The 18459-nt window shown below is 39.3% G+C and overlaps 5 protein-coding genes across 5 annotated transcripts; 1 reads left to right on the top strand and 4 right to left on the bottom strand.

Moving 5' to 3' along the window:
• Positions 1-195: 195 nt before the first annotated feature.
• On the bottom strand, positions 196-5929 carry LOC105267627 (uncharacterized). The gene is made up of 3 exons (XM_011306614.1): positions 5429-5929; positions 3585-3872; positions 196-688 (listed from the first exon to the last, which is right to left on the bottom strand). Exons 1-3 carry the CDS (start codon positions 5862-5864, stop codon positions 339-341), a joined length of 1074 nt encoding a protein of 357 aa, XP_011304916.1. The 5' UTR covers positions 5865-5929; the 3' UTR covers positions 196-338.
• LOC105267576 (cuticle protein 64) lies at positions 3441-3963 on the top strand. The gene has a single exon (XM_011306525.1). The coding sequence runs from the start codon at positions 3513-3515 to the stop codon at positions 3882-3884; it is 372 nt and encodes a 123-aa protein (XP_011304827.1). The 5' UTR covers positions 3441-3512; the 3' UTR covers positions 3885-3963.
• Positions 5930-7778: 1849 nt separating the features above from the next.
• LOC105267575 (prismalin-14) lies at positions 7779-9493 on the bottom strand. Its single transcript, XM_011306524.1, has 3 exons — positions 9422-9493; positions 8627-8785; positions 7779-8186 (listed from the first exon to the last, which is right to left on the bottom strand). Exons 1-3 carry the CDS (start codon positions 9431-9433, stop codon positions 7914-7916), a joined length of 444 nt encoding a protein of 147 aa, XP_011304826.1. The 5' UTR covers positions 9434-9493; the 3' UTR covers positions 7779-7913.
• Positions 9494-11149: 1656 nt separating this feature from the next.
• LOC105267574 (tubulin beta-4B chain) lies at positions 11150-13070 on the bottom strand. The gene is made up of 3 exons (XM_011306522.1): positions 12842-13070; positions 12179-12643; positions 11150-12102 (listed from the first exon to the last, which is right to left on the bottom strand). The coding sequence occupies exons 1-3, from the start codon at positions 12896-12898 to the stop codon at positions 11284-11286; spliced, it is 1341 nt and encodes a 446-aa protein (XP_011304824.1). The 5' UTR covers positions 12899-13070; the 3' UTR covers positions 11150-11283.
• Positions 13071-14049: 979 nt separating this feature from the next.
• Positions 14050-17855, bottom strand: LOC105267626 (cuticle protein 16.5, isoform A). Its single transcript, XM_011306612.1, has 4 exons — positions 17812-17855; positions 17104-17578; positions 15064-15146; positions 14050-14603 (listed from the first exon to the last, which is right to left on the bottom strand). The coding sequence occupies exons 1-4, from the start codon at positions 17827-17829 to the stop codon at positions 14340-14342; spliced, it is 840 nt and encodes a 279-aa protein (XP_011304914.1). The 5' UTR covers positions 17830-17855; the 3' UTR covers positions 14050-14339.
• Positions 17856-18459: the final 604 nt, after the last annotated feature.

The raw sequence follows: 18459 nt of genomic DNA, 5'->3' as shown, positions 1-18459 counted from the left end.
GAGAATTTTGTCCGGAATATTTTTCCCCGGGTGAATAACTCCGGACACCGGAAAAATAGAGAAATCGCAAGTGTCTGACCCACACGGTCCTTTTCCATTTACAGCCTTGCCGTCATTTTACGGTACCACATTTTCTCCTGAATAATCAGAATTTGGAAATGGTAAGGGTTTGAAGGAATGATGAAATGCCCAAAATTAATTGGAAAAATGCTTTTTATTAACAGTTGTAGTTGATATACCAATGGAACAATTTCAGATTTCAAGTAATAAATTGTGAAACAATGATGTAAAAATTTTGGGATTTTCATATGAATTGTTTAGCTCCAGCCTGAGAGGATTTAATAATGAGCAAGAAGTGGTGCTGGGTGTGCAGCATAACCGAGTGCTGGACCGTAGGCATGATGAGCAGCAACGAGTGGAGCATGGACAGCTGGTGCAGCATAGGCAACGGCTGGTGCAGCAACGTAGGATGAAGCTACAACTGGTGTGTTGTAGGAGACCTTGTAGGTGTTTGCGTAGCTGGTGGCAACAGGAACGTGATGGGCAATTGGTGCTGCAACGGCTACAGCTGGAGATGCCACAAGTGGTGCAGCAATGAGTCCGGGTTTGGGTGCTGGCGCTGCCATAGAGCAAACAGCAAGTGCACAGAGAACAATGAACTTATACATGTTGAATGTCTTGATTCTTTCTTACTCGGTGAGTAATGATTGAATGATAAATTCACTCGGATTTCGCTCGCTTTTATTCAGTTTCTGCCACCCCCTCCGACGCTTTATTGCGTGACCTCCCAACGATTGTCCAAACTTCCTGGCGAGAACTTTGGAAACTATCACTGCTTCTTGATTCAATATTGCGAGGCTTCCACCAAGGACTTGAAACGGTCGATGCTCGTGTCGGTGACAGCTCTACTTAAACCACTTTTGTCTTTTCACTTCGTTCAGGCCTTCGACCTGTTTTATCATTTTTTACACGTACTCTATACATCGGTTGAAAAAAAAAAAAACAGGTCTATGGAATTGTGGAATTGGTGTGAACTCCTATTTATTGCAGAGTTCTTGCGTCAATATCGGAGGACATACTTTGAAAATTTCTAAAGACATTTTTGAGCGTTTTGCGTGCATATCATCATCATATGGGACACATGCAAATAAATTATTTGATAAATAAAATCTATGACAATGTATTCATACATGTTTTATACATTGAATTTAGTTAATGAAATTTAATTTTTATTCATCAAATGAAAAAGTTTTACGTATAAAATTAAATATATAAACCATTTAACAATTATAATTCTTCATTTCATTCTTTATTATTCTATTCTTTATTACCAATTAAAAAAACTATTTACATTTATATGCGCATGTATGATATCTATCACCAGAAATAATTTTCATGAGCATGTGCAAAAATGTTTACACTTTTCGTTTCATCTGTATTTTTTAAAAAGGCGAATAAGAATTTGAGAATTTCATTTAAGAAGTGACTTTTTCAGTAAATTTAGGGGGTTGCACTCTGGAATTTTATTAATTTCCGATTTTACAGAGTCGGCGAACTTGAAGACTTTGACCATGAAATGAGCGTCTATTTCTCACAGGGAGAGAGCACTGTCAAGGCTGCCCTTAGGCACTTCTCAACACCGTACATGGTAATACAGGTAAGTTATTTACAGTATGTACTCATGCGGAATCATTATATCGGAATCTACAGCAGGTATCGACATGTCGCTCAGCGGTATATCTCCTTCCCACGGACACACGAGACGACCCGTTCAGATTGACATACGAAAAACAGGAAGTGTTCAGGCAACCACCACTCCCTCCTCCATAAAAACACAAGGGGAGATTGATGGTATCATCAGACCCGCGAATTCATTTTTCCATCAGGGTTCGAATCCCATTTATATTCGACTTCCTTACAAAAAAAAATAGACATTCCATAAAATCATCCCTTCCAGATTGGCAAGAACAAACTCTAACTATTCCAAACGAACCGGTCCATGTCCTCCGACCTTATCACCCGTTATCTCCCATAATGCGACGAAATCGCGAATCTATTTTCATTCCCCGGAAGGATCCGCAAACCCTTCAAACGTGCCATTATGCAGTACAGGATAATAGAAACAATCAATCCACCTTTCCCCCCTAGTTGTCCAATCATCTAATAATATTGATGCATGTGCGTAATCACATAAATATGGATATATCCCGCTGTTACCAGAGGACGATAATCTCCTGGACCAATGCCCTAACGATATTAATGCCCGTATACATTCTGTTTGTCCCTTAGTACTGTTAGGGACGAGCTGGAGGATACGATTACACAATAGGCTGTCCAACGTAACAGCACAGCCTATGGAAGTATGAAATCTGTTTTACGCCCACACGAGGTACATAACAAGGGAGAAGGGATGGGTATAGGCAGCCTATCTATACCGTTTCCCAGGCTTCCGCTTTATTCTTTTTCCCTCCATTTGTGCAACACATTGTTGGATAACACTGCGGTTAATTGACTCTTCACAATGAACATCTATTCAAGATTATTCGGTACTCATGCTCGAGCCCAGATACGAGCTGTTGAAATTTTTTTGAGTACATTTCGTCATCGCCATTGACAGACCAGAATAAATACAAAGGGCTAAAATTATTCGGGATTATTATTAGTCTTGCATTGATTTGGACATTCTCTGGGGATTAAATCATTCGGTATTCGGAAAGATTCTGGACCTTCGGTTGATGAAATGATGTATGAGAAGTCGGTATCTGATGGTTTTGAAAGATTAGTCTCATTAAATTCAGGGGAAATTAATCAATTGCGTGTTTTTTACACAAGGGCTCTTATGAAATCTAACGCATGTAGCACGAAATTTTATTCAATGACTGGAAATAACACGAAAAAATTGATAACCTTTACAATTGATATATTGGTACTGATGATTCTTCTATTACATCATTTTAATACCTCATTATTTTTCGTAATATCTCATTTGTACCGTCATTCCATAACGGTAATACGCAGGTTCTCGGGTTGAATAATTCTCAAATTACTTGGAGAAATGTAAAGTAAGAATGACCCAAATATAAATGCACGGAGTATTGATATCACACCGCGAAGAATTACCCAAAATTTCGACATCCACCTGAATACGTGAATATTATTTTTTTCATGCTTTATTTACCCAATTTTTAATACATATTATTCTCAAGTGAGTATCTCGCAATCGTAAGTGCCCACCAGTGTCATGAGGAGAATTTTTTTCGCTTGTCATGTGGACCCGATGGATCAACAAAATGACGTTCAGAGTCCTTGATCATGTCAACAGAGCCACGAAAATATCGTGAGACCAAAAGAGAAAGACTAAATCATCATTATTCAATTTTTGGAGGGGCACCCAGAAGAAGAAGGGGAACAAACCGTTGAGTATAAATCGTAGGATCTTCTCGATTTGAATCACAAGTCGTGCAGTCTTTACAGTTGACAAACAATATCTAAACGAGATTTAAATAATCATCATGTACAAGTTCGTGACAATCTTTGCTCTCATTGCTGTGGCCTGCGCTGCACCAAAGCCTGCACCAGGATACGTTGCAGCACCAGCTCTGGTTCACTCTGCATCAGTTGTTGCAGCACCAGCTCTGGTACATTCAGCGCAAGTTGTGGCAGCTCCAGTTGTTCACAGCGTTCACAGTGTTCCAGTTGCCACCAGCCACTCCAGCACCTACAAGGTTGACCACAAGAGCTACGTCGCAGCTCCAGCTGTTGCTCTTCATGCTGCACCAGTTGCTGTACACACCCCAGTCGTTGCTGCACCACTTGCATACTCAGCACACGCAGTACCACTCTCCTATTCTGCACACTCCAGCCATCTTTCTCTCGTTCATTAAGAAATCTTGATTAAATCAATTGACTTTTTCTACTGTCACTCAACTGCAAGTTTTCAATAAAATATTCATGTCAGTCTAATTGTTGAATGCATTAACTCGAGATGTTCTATTCCAAATAATTATCATTCATCCTTTTTCAGTACAAGCCACAATTACAGAACTATTACTCTTGATTACTCAATATTGATACAGGTCTAAATTACACTCGTAATATCTCAATATAATAGACTCCCGTTATAATCGCGGGCATGAGGCTGTAGGGAAGGGAATTTCGAGAATCTTTCGGCTTTACTTTCTCCGGAATTCAATTCAATTCAAAAACGAAGCAACGGATTGTTTACATCTTTGAGTCCAGAGGTAATTAAATAGAAAAACCAAAATGTACACGAAAAATTGAAGAAAGTTGAGACTATAACGGATTATTTACTGTACACAAGTTAGACTCATGTAATTTTTATTTTTTCGAGATGCGCCATCAAATTAATTTTCATGCACAATCAGTTTCTGAAAAAATGCGTTGAACGTATGTGTTCAATTTGTTGAATTTGTAATCACTGAATATATCTCTTGTCTGTGCTTTTCTCTGGTAAGGATGGTCGTAAATGATGCGATGATGAAGCACAATCCCACGATCTCGAATTGATAACGATCGGATGACTCTCACTTTCGAGGCGTAACCAATAACAATGAGAGGACTCATCGATAAGAAAGGGCCGTCTGTTAATGGAAAGGTCCGACCAGACGGACTTGCATAATTCAAGGTCACCCTGACGTAGCAAAATTAGAACGAAAATGGGTTGCAATTATCTGTTACAGTTATCTCCATTTTAAATCCAGACTTCTATCGTAGGAAATGTATCGTTTTCGTAGGCCAATGACACAACGAATCACCTTGAAATAAATCCGTTCCTCATTTGCATGATTTTTGGATTTAAACGAATAGATTTACTAGGTGATATTGATAAATAGAGTAGATGAGAAATATTAGATAACTCTGGTGATCATGACCTTGCTATTACTAGCGTGTTACGCACATGAGCAGGAAATTACGTAAAAAGATAGATCGGAGAACGTTGAGGTATTGCCATACGGAGGGATCAGTTTACTATTTTACGAAAGCACTTATGGCTTCTATTCTTCACTGCATTGATGACATGATTCCTTTACATCCAACGAAATAAGTTAATGGGGCACTTGAAAGGTGAAAGTCGAAGACAGCTCTTCAAATATGCATTTCTTAACTATTACGGAATGGGCATTCAGTGAAATCGAATAGATCCCGGCCTTCAACAAAATGGAATTCATCTCATCCATCTCTAGTAATTTTTCATATGACATCTAACAATTTCCAAACAACGAAGGAAATTTCCAAGTAAATATCTCGGTAGATTAATTAGAATTGTCATGAAATAAAGAAAAACACAAAATGTTTAGGGACAAAAATGATTTTTATTTGCTGACACACATGGTTCCATGAAATCGACAAAATCTTCTGAGCAAATAAATAGTTCTCTCTAGATGATCAGGTCGTGATGGTGTTCAGTGGACGAGAGCAACTGGGTGATGAATAGCCACGGGAGTGTGTGCGATGAGTGGTGCAGTCTTGATGACAGCTGGTGCAGCGAGAACTGGAGTGTGGAGGAGTGGTGTCTTGACGATGGCTGGAGCGTGATAGACAGGTGTGTGGATCAATGGTGTCTTGACAATAGCTGGTGCAGCAATGACAGGAGCAGCATGGACCACTGGTGCAGTCTTGACGAGAACAGGTGCAGCGTGAACAACTGGTGCAGCCTTGACAACAGGTGCACGATAGGTGTTGGAGTAGCTGGTGGCGTAGCTAGTGGCTACTGGTACCACTGGAGCTGCTGCTACAACTGGAGCTGCAGCTACAACTGGAGTTGCTGGTACCAACAGACCTCCTGGAGCTGGTGCAGCGATGGCACATGCCACGATAGCAGTAAAAATCACGAATTTCAACATTTTTTATGAATTTTTATTTATTTATTGAGCTACCACTGAAATCTTTGTGATCCTTCGATCTTCAGTGCTGCTGACTGTTTGATGCTTCCTTGGATTTTCGGTCCAGCTTATATATCCCCGGAGCTAGCGATCCGGTGGACCTCGTACTTCAACATTCGACATTAACATATGTGCCAGTTTCGGTCGAGGCCCCTATTGTGAGGCAGCAAATGAGTTTCGGAATTGTGACCCTCATGCACAGACGAGGCAATCTTACTTGTTGTCCTTGAGACCTCGGATGGGAATGAAAGATTTTCGAGGGCACTTCAGGTGTAATTTTTCACTGGCAGATACTGATTAGGGCTATTCCGCCAATTCACTGCAAATCCATTCACCATTTGTTTGAGACTCTCGCTTAATCATTCAATTCGCTATTCTCATTTCCAGATTAGGTGTTCCGTGAAGTTGATGAGTTTGCTGAGATCGTTTGTAATTGCGTAGCACTTTTTTCTCATTTACTCCGGGGTCAATGAAAACGAATACTCATGCGAGTTGCAATTCCGCGAGTTTATTAGAGCGGAGAGAATACCCTGGGTATTATGCGAGTGGTTAATAAGACATCAGCAATCGTAATACCGATTTGTCATCGTAATGTCATTCGAGAGACCCATTTTTTTGGGGCCCGATGCTGTGCTACTTTCATCGAGTGCAGGGGACTAATGTGGAATTGGCGTTATCTGTCAAGATAACACGAGTCAAAATATTAACTCGAAAAATCACAACAAAAAATATTAGAACTGGAAAAATTATTGCTGCAAAATATTACAGCGGGAAGATATTGCAGGTGAAAATATTTCAACAGAACGCCCATTACTTCGAAACATCACAAGAACAAGAAAAAAAATATATTAAATTCTCGTATTTGATATATAATTAGGGATATTCCTTCAAAAATAATTGGGGGCACCAATATTTTGTCTGTATAATACTTCTGCGCATAAAAATGTTTTCAAAAAATAAAATTCAATTAAAAAGTTTCTAATTACATTTTTAATTATATATTAAATGCATTAAGAAAAATTGTTGATTTAAATATTTTTTCATAAAAAATAAGTTTTATACATATATATGTTATTATCATTTTAAAAAATTATGTAAAATAAACTATCTGACGAAGGGGGGCCTTGGGACACTTTTCGTTATATTTAGATTTTTCTGAGAGGGAGCGGTGCAAGTAGTAAGTCCCTGTGCAGTGAAGACACCGCGAAATTTCAAAACATTAGAATGCCGACACCTGAAAGAGTTCCAATAAATCACAAAACATTTCGGCCATGTGACTAAAACCTTTGAGCGTGTAATCCTCACATTTTCGTGGCCATATAATTAACGATTTCATCTCGCTCGTAAGATTCCAGAAAATACTCAGCATCGATTATATGACGGGAGACTGAGTAGACGTGCGGCTGATTTATTTACAAGATAAATATGAGAAGCAGCCTCGGTACAGCCTTGATCCACTCAGCAGTGTGTGTGCAACTCTGTACCTTTAAATCTCTTTTTCTCATACCATCCTTTTTTCACTCTACACTTTCGACAGAGATTACAAAAGGTCCGATAGAAGCGAGAGCGTGCACGATCACTGCCATGGCAATTGCCTCTGCATAACGACCACACCAGACACCACCAAGGATTTATCGATATGCACATTATGCTCATTCCATCCCACGAAATTCGCCTTGTGCATGAGATGCTCTATTTGCCCCAAGGATTTATCGTAAGGCGGTACAATAGATAGAAAGGGTCCTGTCAAGTTTAATTGATGACAATCAGAAAACCAATTAGCGAGTTAATTCCCCGAACATCCCCAAGGGATTCTCCAGGATAGACCAAAGACTTCATAAAAACACATGAATTTTTCTTATAGAAATTGTGAATTTTTTGTTTATTTATTCATTGGGGAGATTATCGGGTGATTTGAACACTGCCTTGTATCATATATTGCTATTTACATCCGTCCTTAAGTACTTTGTAATACAAGACTCTTTAATACTTTGAAAATGTCTGGAGAATTTAGTGGTAGTATCCGTGACCAAGTCCATATCCTAGCCCGTAGCCGTGACTGAGGCCGTAGCCGTGTCCATAGCCGTATCCTCCATATCCTCCATATCCTCCATATCCCCCATATCCATATCCTCCGTGACCACCGAGTCCATAGCCCAAACCATGTCCATAACCACCACTGTATCCAACTTTGTAGGCTGCGTAGTTGGGGTAGCCATAATGGAATTTCGTCACTGATGGAGTAACCAATGGAATCACACTGTGGACCGATGGGTAGGCATACTAGACAGAAATTAAATACCTCGATTAATCACAATTAAATAAATCATTCTGGAAAATAATAGACCTGATATAATCATTAGTATCCAAAGACTCATCACTGCATAATTGAAATCTTTGTTTTTTTTAAACAATTTTTGTACAATTGTTTCATAATTGCGTTATCGTTGAATAGACATGCGACATCGTCAGCAGATTACGCTGACCAATTAATGATATTATATATTTAAACAATATATTATATATTTAAGGGACCGTTTGGGCATACAGGGGGCAGATCCAAATCTGACGCCGACCTGCGCTCGTTGAATCGTAAAGTAATGAACTATCGTATTTAAATATTTATAAAATATTTATAACATATTTATAAATATTTATAATTGTGAGTACCCCCCGCGCAGGGTACGACAATAATTGTAATTCTATTCTCTCCAGTGGATTACCTTGTAAGTATTGGCGTAGCTTGTGGCAAGAGGAGTGTGATAAGACACTGTTGGTGCATAACTCACTGTTGGAGCATATCCATGTCCCAGGGCATAACCACTGTACAACGGGGAGATAGCACCGGCGGTGGCGTAAGCCACCAGGGCAAATAGGACCGCCTGAAAATCAGAACAACCGAAATAATTTAATTACTCTGATAAAATAATGGTTTTCAAAAATTTCTGATTATTTTCCAGCTTTTTAATATTGTTTCTCCCCATTGCGGTCATAATCGGAATATTATAGTGAGGGAAAAATGACATTGCCGGAAATATATTCATATAAAAAATATCGAAAATCGAAAAAATATAAAAAAATATCAAGATATTTGCGAATTATGTCGGTTTTGAGGAATTGCTATAGAGTTCGAGGCAAATAAATTAATTACTAGTTGGTTTTAAATCTTTTCTTCTCAGGTAGAGAATATTAATAGAATCATTATCTGGGATGAGAATACAAATACTCATTTCATTGAGAGAAAGGAAGTATTGGAAAAGTCAATAATGAATAATGGATGGAAAGCAAATGAACTGTTTTGTCAATAATAACGCGAATATCAACAGAGACTTTGAGTTTCAGTTAAATGAATTATTTTTTAAACGAATGTCTGAGTTCTCGGATTTTATTCAAGAAGGTGTGTGTATATATCATATTTTGTCAAAAAAATTGAGTACCACGGAAAATTTAGTCCAGTGGCAAATTTAGAGTTTCAGTGTACCAAAGGAACGGATAAAAATGGATGGCTGAGTACTCACGAGCTTGAACATGTTGATAGATGTCTCGGATATCCAAGGAGTATCGTAGACTGACTAGATGATACCCCAGTGGAATCTTATATACCCCATCGTTTTCAGAGTCTAAAGAGAATGGACAAGGTGGATGACGAAGGCCTGCGAATTTGCAATAAAATAGAAAAGGAAAAATATTTTTCCTCCCGCCACATACCTGGGGAATTTGGTTCCAAGTCATGCTTGACGGATCTGCATGTCGTATTGTCGCATCAAGGGTGGGGCAGGTGAGATAGTGTTTTTCAAATGAAATAGCAATGGCAAACGCGTTCACCTCAGTATCCTCCCGTTGTTTAGTCCCACCAAGGATCGTTCGATGATCCAAGTCGGAGGTGGCTCATGAAGGACAAAGTCATTATCCCGTGAATTATATGTAAGAAAAATGTTTGTATAATATTGGCAATCTCTGAGAAAACGAGACTTCAAACGTCTATAGGAAAAAAAAGGAGATTTGCTAGACAGGGGGAGGGACTTGCACCTTGAGAACAACAGTGAGACTTTTCTGTCGTTGCGTTTTATAATTACCCGGCATGTCCAGCCAGTCAGGTGGTATGTTCTACCATGCGTAAAGAGACCTAGAGGACCGCGGGACACACCCGCGCGTCTTAACGAGGTCGAGGGGAAAAAATGAGATGGAATAAAAAGAAGAAAATCACCGGCAGAGGAAAATCTTCGGACTTGGATCTGTTTTTCTGGCGACTCACCCAGGATTATTGCGAAAGGGTTGATTATTTTTTGCGTGGGCGAAAAAAATTACCTTAGTCTAGTTTATTCGGGGAGCTGTCAATAGCTCTGGGGATTCGTTTATTTAGAAAAGAATAAATTAAATATTGAACGGTGAAATTTCGCAGGAAAAATAATTTACAATGAAAGACTCAATTTTTTATTGCTTAAGTTTTTTTAATGAATTTCTGGGAAACGGCTGATAACATTGAAGTGAACAATTGCGGTTTTTAAGTTTTATTATTATTTAATGTCTCATCAAGTTTTATGGCCGTGGAATAATTTTTCTAGGCTCTCAGTAAATTTTCGCAGAAATTTAGTTTTTGACCCGAGAAGTTTGAAGATTGGGCAACAATTGTCCGGTTTTTTCCAAAGTTTTATAAGTATTTCATAAGTTTATAAAAAATGTAGAATAATTATTACACGATCATTATATTTTGAGAATCATCAAATATAATGATAAAATGTGGAAACGATAGATTTCTTCGAATCAATCTGATTAACGTAACAATTTGTTATAAAACTCAGAGGACTGTGAATTTCGCTCGATTGTTCAATTGTAATGAATTTTGATTGTCGTCTAATCAAATTGGACAATTGAATTATACCGAAGTCTTCTCCTGAGTTATTGAATATTTTCACCTAGTTTTTAATAATAGATGGGAGACTCGTGGCTTCACAATGTCTGAATACATGATTACATAGAACTCTTGCAAACGCGTCACGCGAAACTCTCGACTTGGGAATGCAACTAATGGATAAACTCTTCTGCTATTGTAAACGTTTAACCACTAATTATCAACTGCTTCCTCAACACCCGTAATTATTGTTCTCCTCTTCGATGATACGAATTCCGGGGAATTCCATGGTTTTGAGGAGTGCATAATAAAATTACAAACTCGAGCACCTATTATCTGAAATTATTATATTATTTGCTGTGGCCTTGACAAGACGGAAAATAAATCCACTCGGTAGGAAGATTAATGTGATTTTATTTGGAATGAAACTTGAATTTCTCGAACAAAATCAAGCATTGAAGGTGAATAATCTGATGGCAGACTAGGAAAGTGGTAAAAAATTTTCAATTTCGATTGAATAAGTACAATTTAATTATCGCCCTCTCCCTCTTCCTCCTCATCGAATTCTCCGTCCTCCTCAGCAGCAGCTTCCTGGTATTGTTGATACTCCGAGACAAGATCATTCATGTTGCTCTCCGCTTCGGTGAATTCCATTTCATCCATACCCTCCCCCGTGTACCAATGAAGAAAAGCCTTTCTCCTGAACATAGCAGTGAATTGTTCAGAGACTCGTTTGAACAACTCCTGGATGGCCGTTGAATTACCGATGAATGTTGCTGACATCTTGAGACCCCTCGGTGGAATGTCACAGACTGCTGTCTTCACATTGCTGGGGATCCATTCAACGAAATAGCTTGAATTTTTATTCTGAATGTTGAGCATCTGCTCGTCAACCTCTTTCATGGACATTCGTCCACGAAAAACAGCAGCAACTGTCAGGTACTTTCCGTGCCTGGGATCGCAGGCAGCCATCATGTTCTTGGCATCAAACATCTGTTGCGTCAGTTCAGGAACTGTCAGGGCTCGATACTGCTGGGAGCCTCTTGACGTCAGTGGTGCAAAACCAGGAATGAAGAAGTGCAAACGTGGAAATGGCACCATGTTGACAGCAAGCTTCCTCAAGTCCGCGTTCAGTTGACCTGGAAATCTCAGGCATGTTGTCACACCACTGAGGGTAGCTGAGACCAAGTGATTCAGGTCACCGTACGTGGGGGTTGTGAGTTTCAGAGTGCGAAAGCAAATGTCGTAGAGAGCCTCATTGTCGATGCAGTAAGACTCATCTGTATTTTCAACTAGCTGATGTACCGAGAGGGTGCAATTATAGGGCTCGACCACTGTGTCCGATACCTACCACAAATTAATCGAATCAAGTTACTGCATTATTTTTTTCTATAGGATTTTCGTTCGAGAAAAAAAAAGATACCTTCGGCGATGGTACAACGCTGAAGGTCATCATAATTCTGTCGGGGTACTCTTCCCTGATTTTGGATATGAGGAGAGTACCCATTCCGGCACCAGTGCCACCACCGAGGGAGTGGGTCAATTGAAATCCCTGGAGGCAGTCACAGCTCTCGGCCTCTTTTCGCACAACATCGAGCACCGAATCCACGAGTTCCGCCCCCTCGGTGTAATGACCTTTGGCCCAGTTATTTCCAGCACCACTCTGGCCAAATACAAAGTTATCTGGACGAAATATCTGTCCAAATGGTCCTGAGCGTACAGCGTCCATCGTACCTGGCTCCAGATCAACCAGAATTGCTCTCGGCACGTATTTTCCACCGGTTGCCTCGTTGTAGTAAACGTTTATTCTCTCCAATTGGAGATCCGAGTCACCGTGGTAGCAACCCGTGGGGTCGATTCCATGCTCATCGGAAATAACTTCCCAAAACTATCCAGAAAAAAAAAAATTCTAATTAAATCTCCCCTCACTCTTTAGTCTTTATCTTAATTAGGAATCATTGTGCATCAGAAATTCAATCAAATCATCCCGATAAAATCAAAACCAATGACTCATCTTCTTCTCCGGCAAATTGATTAATTCAACTCGATAATTGTTTTGATAATTCGATAAATCGTTGTGGATTACCTTTGCCCCAATCTGATTGCCACACTGGCCCGCCTGCAGATGCACTATTTCACGCATTTTTTCACGATTTATCTACTCGACGTTCGAGTTTATTGTAGCTCCTGGGGGATAGGCTACAGAGTTATCCGATAATCTTCGTCAAACGAGGTCGAGACTGGAGGCAACGACACCGAACCGTGTGAAAAATCACGATTTTATGACAACTACACGCGATTGTTTCTGTTTTTAATCTCCAAGGCGACCAGAAGAAAATTTCACGATCGCTTTTTCGCTCGCACTTCTGTTTTTTTTTTTAAGACAAGAGAGGACGATTTTTCTTGGATGAATATTGATTTGATATAATGCAAAGAATGGGGAAATGAAAGTTGGATTTTGATTGGATTAGAATGCTTCCATCCGGAGGGAAAAAAAGAGGTGGTGAATTCGAAAATTTAGACAAAAAATAATAGTCTGATAGTAAAGGGGAAATATGTAATTTCATCTCGATTATTTCGTTGGTGGTCATCGCAATTTCGTTGACTCACTCTCAGAATTAATGACCCTGCGAAAGCAAGTTGAACGGACTGCTTCATTCAGCATAAGCTCACTTGTCATTCAACATGAATATAAACTACTTGTCGTGACTCTCACATAAATGCACCTTTGACGGTGTCCACCGATGACTCGCTCATTGCGCAATACTCCGGGATATTAACAGTCCGTGTAACTTTATTCCTTATAAATCATAAATCATTATCATTTATTCTGCTGTAACATTTTTTAATGAAAGTGTCATTCTTTTTCACTTATTCGCGGTTTATCTAAATAGGTCTGAATTTTTTCCACCTGACTATTCCACTCGTTTCGACTATTCAATCCTGTTGTTCTTTAATTTTATGCATTTTCAGAATTTCCCGATGTAATTATCGCAAGTGCAGTGAACTGCACATGAGATTGCAAATGAGATAGCGAATAATTACGGGAACGATTCTCGACTGAACAATGGGATGTTCATTTAATGAATAAGGTGATTCAAATTTTCCTAATCACTCGAACAGAGAATTGACCTCAATATGTTAATCATGAAAAATAAAATTAATAACAATTTAATGAATTCCGCAAATATTCGCCATTTCCTTCCCTCGACAATCGAGATTAAATTTCGTCGATTAAAAAAAATGTAAAAAATTGGGGACCAGATGAAAAAAAAGAATAAAAAATGCAATAAATTTTTAGGCTGAACAATAATCCATTTTATTGAATAAAAATCGAGGCAAAAATTTGATAAATTCTCCAGTGAAAGTTTGAATGTGAGATCAAGCGCTTGTGGCACCATCGCATAGCCAGTTGCTGGATCATTGATCTATCGATAAATTGCCCAGTTGGTAAATCAGTCCCTCGATCTCCAGCGAGTTGTCATTGGAAATCTTCTTAATCGTCATCCTCTCGATTACAGGATAATCCTCACGAAGCCGGAGTCGACTGGACAGTGGGGCAATTGGTTTTCCATAGGTGATTTTTAGCGACGTGCAGCAATGATGGGTGCAGCAAAGGGTGAATAGGCTGAGTATGCTGCAGGATAGGCGTACGGGGAGTAGGCCAGTGGTGCAGCAACTGCTGGTGCAGCAACTGCTGGAGCTGCTACGTAAGGAGCTGCATACGCATGATTTACTGAATGTGCATTGTAACTAGTTGCATATGTTCCTACTGTAAGTGCAGCAGGTACAGCTGCTGGAACCAGTGTACCGGCTGAGCAAACAGCCACGAAGGCGAAGAAGAGGATCTGTAATTATTTTAATTGTTTATTCATCATTTATTTCATTTTTATAAATAAAAACAGTCAATAAATAATCAATTACTATTTTTCCAGAGATTTATCGTTCAAATAATTTTTCATCTATCTATTTTTATCCTATTTACTGCCTCCAGAATAAATTCTATTTCGAGAAATCTCTAGTTTCTCATCTCTTGAAATTCTACTCCTGATTGAAATTAGAGAGTTCTCCCTTGAGACAGAAAAAATTGTCGCAATCGGAGATATAAGTGCCTCATTTATCCGAAAATCGAGATTACGAGTCATCAATTAAATAATTAGTTGAATGACTGTAATTATTGAATTGAATTTATTGAATTCAGAAAATTGTGGTATTCGTGAAAATCATGAATTTAATAGCAGAAACAAATCAATTCTTGATTGTTTCAAAGTTGATTTCAGAAGGGGGAATTTTTTTGTAGCTACTTACGAGGCACTTGGTCATCATTTTGATTTGAGGTGTTTGTTCTGTTTCACTGGGAAAACTGATGTTCAATGGGTATCGAGCATCGTCTTATATACCCACTTGTCTTTAGTCAGTCAGCCAACAAAGGAATTCAATCCCCCACCCTGGTGTAGACCTCTCCCTTGAGGAAAAGAGTTTGAGAATTACTAGACGGCCTCCTGGAGGTACCACCAGGCCACGCCCGATTGGCTACTCTTCGTCGAGGGGGAGTCATCGAAAGCCAGACAATCATTTTTGATTTTTCACTTCTCACCTTTTTTTTCACCAGACTCTCGTTGTTTTATTTAATGCGAAATCAGAGCACGTGACGTGAAGTTAAAGTCTCTTTGTCCCCTTCTCCACCCTTCAGCTGTACGCAATTAAATCCTTCAAGGATTTCACATCAGTCTGGAATGATGGAGCGCATTAACTCCAGCGATTTTATTTAAATTTTGGATTCACATTTGAAATTGAAATCGTTGGTTAATAGAAGAGCCATCGCTCAGTGAAATTAAATACATTCCGATCACTAATTATGCTGTTCACGTATTTTCAACCCGGATCTGGGTGAATTCTCACGAAAAATAAAAAATTTCACTTTTGGGAATTCATTTTACGGTTTTCGGGAATCAGTCCTGCAGTAAACTAACAATTCATCATCGAGAGTCTAGGCTGTTAATTTTTATTTGAAATTTTCGTCTGTCATCGGAATTTTCGATTACATTTCTTTGAATTTAATTTGAATGAAAAGCGATCACTGAATTCCATATTTATTCTGCAAATGCAGGAAACTCCTGATTTTTATGTTAAATGATAATTGAATCGTTAACAAATGCAATTTTCAATGGATGGAAAACTCAGGGAAATTATTGCTGGAATTTCGTCATTTCCATGGCAATTCAGTGTCATATGGGCCGAAAAATCGAGAACTACCAAAACATTAAAAAACATTAACTGATTCATCAGTGAACAATACTACAGAATTTTTATGTGACTTTCTCGTTGCCAACAATTTCAAGTATAATTATCCAGCAGTACAGAATCGATGGAAAAACCTGTGGAATTTTAATTTTCCATGCGCCCATTGCAAATACCATTAAATACACAATGCAAGAATGATGCGATCGGACGTAAGAGCCCCTTAATATTCCTCTCAACATCTGCCACATTGAGCCACTGACGATTGTGTCAATCAGAAAATTTTCATGTGCATGTCACGACTGTTTACCTCCATCGACTGCGAAGACACGACATCTACGCGTGCTTCATTTCGTAAACAATAGTTAAATCGTCGATGACTGCGTCATATCAACCCCGAAGAAGGTCGAGGGTCATACATCCGGTGGCTCCCATCTAGCATTGGACAATAAAATGACCTTTATGGGGTAAGAGACCTACAACCCCCCGACATCCAACAGGAAAGCGTGGAAAGGTCAGTGAAGGTGACACATTAATCTCCTAGAGTTGATAAATTCAGACCAGGGTGAATGGCATTTGAATTGAATTTACCCGGGTCTCAATGCTCTTGATGATTTTTACTCACAGCCCTCTTTCCCCTGTGCACGGGCACTCGAGCAGGATACACTTCAAGGTTCCAGAGTGTCTGGGTTTATCGTGAAAAACAAGAGGCAAAGCATGAACTAGTTCGTATTCCACATCGTAAACGATCTCATTTCTTGTTGAACGTTGAACACCCACTTGTAGGGGAATGTTGTGAAAAAATAATTTATTGGAATTCCTCTCCGGTAAATTTTCCACCGAGTCGTTTTTCCCTCTTCATCAAGTTTTTCCCTCTTCATCCAGTTTTTTTTTCAACTCTCAATCGCAATCTCTCAACAAGTTTTTCGGACATTGTATTAATGCATTAATAATCCAACAAGTCATTGGGATTTCAATCGAGAGGAGAGGAAGTGAAATGAGAAATAATCATCTGTGGGTAAAAAATTTATTTAATGAAGAAGGGATCGAGTTTCAGTGGCAAGGTGATTTATAGTTGTAGTATTGGAAATCATAAATTAAATCAGCCAAGGACTGCGGGTCCATAGGCGGCGGCGGCGTAATGGGCCAGTGGTGCACCCAAACTTCCGGCATAAGATGTTCCGAAGACTCCTGGAGCTGCTATGATCGGAGCTGAATAGGCTGCTGGAGCAATCCCTGCTGCAACTGCTGGAGCAGCAATGACTCGAGCTGCTGGAGCTATAACAGGTGCCGCTGGAGCAACAACTGGAGCTGCTGGAGCCGCAATAATGGGAGCCGCTGGAGCCGTGATAATCGGAGCTGCTGGAGCTGCGACAATCGGAGCTGCGAGAGCTCTGGTGTTTATATCAATCCTTGATGCAAATGGTGGAACATTCTGAGGAACTGCTCTTGCATATCCAATAGCTGCTGGAGCAATCACTGGAGCTGATGGAGCCACCACAGGAGCAGTTAGAACCGGAGCTGCTGGGACAATTCCTCCGAGTGTGACACCAAAAACTGCCACCAAAACCACGATTTTTGTCTGGAAGATAGAGCCAATTATATCAACATATGATATGATATAATTAATCCATTAATTGAGTAATTGTTTAATGATTATTTTATTCAGTTCTCGTTGTATTGAACGGAAAGATTGAAGGAAAAAAGATCATTTTGGGTGGATGAAATAGAAAATGGGTGAAGAAAATATCGAATTATTTTTTCAGTAGAGAAAAAATGAAACAGTCCGTCATAAATAAACGGTTTTGATTTTACCATCAAGTTGAATGCCATGATGCTTGAGTTATCCTCACTGATGCTCAAAAGCTACTGTGATATCATTCAATAGTCTCTCTTGACTTTTATACCATTGATTCACATGAAATACTTTCTTCCACGACGTGATTGTCCTCGCAATGGGACAATGAAACCGTTACGCAGTCGATGAAGCCTGGATTTCACGCATTTGACAGGCATTCTGGTAAACTTGAAACGACAATGTTATGTCATTCAATTAGTGAATTTTATGGTTTTAATCGATTTAATTAATATCTCCATTAATCGTGAAATTCGGCAGCCTCGGGGAGGTGCCGAAATGTAAGGGGTAAAGACGCAATGATTTATTCCATAAATTCTATAAGGTGGGCGTGAAAATTAGAGGAACAGCTCGAGCAAGAAATGATACGGATCTTCGATGAGGGAGTGAATAGCGGGAAAAATGCGAATCATCCTCTCGTGTGGATTCAACGGGGGTTTACTGGACAACTGTAGGAGCCACGAGACGGAGCACGTTCCTTGTTTTATGTAATGTCTAGGGTAAATCCAAGTGTTCGGAACATCTGGGATAGCCGCCCCCACGTGTAAAAAATATATAAAAAATATTTACGGTATCAGCAAATTTTATATAGTTTTCAGAAGAAGAAA

This window comes from Fopius arisanus, unplaced genomic scaffold (assembly GCF_000806365.1).
Source record: "Fopius arisanus strain USDA-PBARC FA_bdor unplaced genomic scaffold, ASM80636v1 scaffold00048, whole genome shotgun sequence".
NCBI classification, from domain to species: Eukaryota; Metazoa; Arthropoda; class Insecta; order Hymenoptera; family Braconidae; genus Fopius; species Fopius arisanus.
This window is presented reverse-complemented; position numbering and strand designations above follow the sequence as displayed.

Excerpts from the sequence above, each read along its gene's own strand:
- LOC105267574 (XM_011306522.1), bottom strand. The coding sequence starts at position 12,898 with ATGCGTGAAATAGTGCATCTGCAGGCGGGCCAGTGTGGCAATCAGATT. Across the intron at positions 12,644-12,841 it reads GCAATCAGATTGGGGCAAAG|TTTTGGGAAGTTATTTCCGA; the intron begins GTAATCCACAAC and ends TTTTCTGGATAG. Across the intron at positions 12,103-12,178 it reads GCGTTGTACCATCGCCGAAG|GTATCGGACACAGTGGTCGA; the intron begins GTATCTTTTTTT and ends AATTTGTGGTAG.
- LOC105267627 (XM_011306614.1), bottom strand. The coding sequence starts at position 5,864 with ATGTTGAAATTCGTGATTTTTACTGCTATCGTGGCATGTGCCATCGCT. Across the intron at positions 3,873-5,428 it reads TCACCCAGTTGCTCTCGTCC|AGAAAGATGGCTGGAGTGTG; the intron begins ACTGAACACCAT and ends TTAATGAACGAG. Across the intron at positions 689-3,584 it reads ACCAGAGCTGGTGCTGCAAC|AAAGAATCAAGACATTCAAC; the intron begins GTATCCTGGTGC and ends TCACCGAGTAAG.
- LOC105267626 (XM_011306612.1), bottom strand. Across the intron at positions 15,147-17,103 it reads CTATGGACCCGCAGTCCTTG|ACGATGCTCGATACCCATTG; the intron begins GCTGATTTAATT and ends TGGGTATATAAG. Across the intron at positions 14,604-15,063 it reads AAATGATGACCAAGTGCCTC|ATCCTCTTCTTCGCCTTCGT; the intron begins GTAAGTAGCTAC and ends AAATAATTACAG.
- LOC105267576 (XM_011306525.1), top strand. The coding sequence starts at position 3,513 with ATGTACAAGTTCGTGACAATCTTTGCTCTCATTGCTGTGGCCTGCGCT.
- LOC105267575 (XM_011306524.1), bottom strand. Across the intron at positions 8,187-8,626 it reads GCTACGCCAATACTTACAAG|TATGCCTACCCATCGGTCCA; the intron begins GTAATCCACTGG and ends ATTTCTGTCTAG.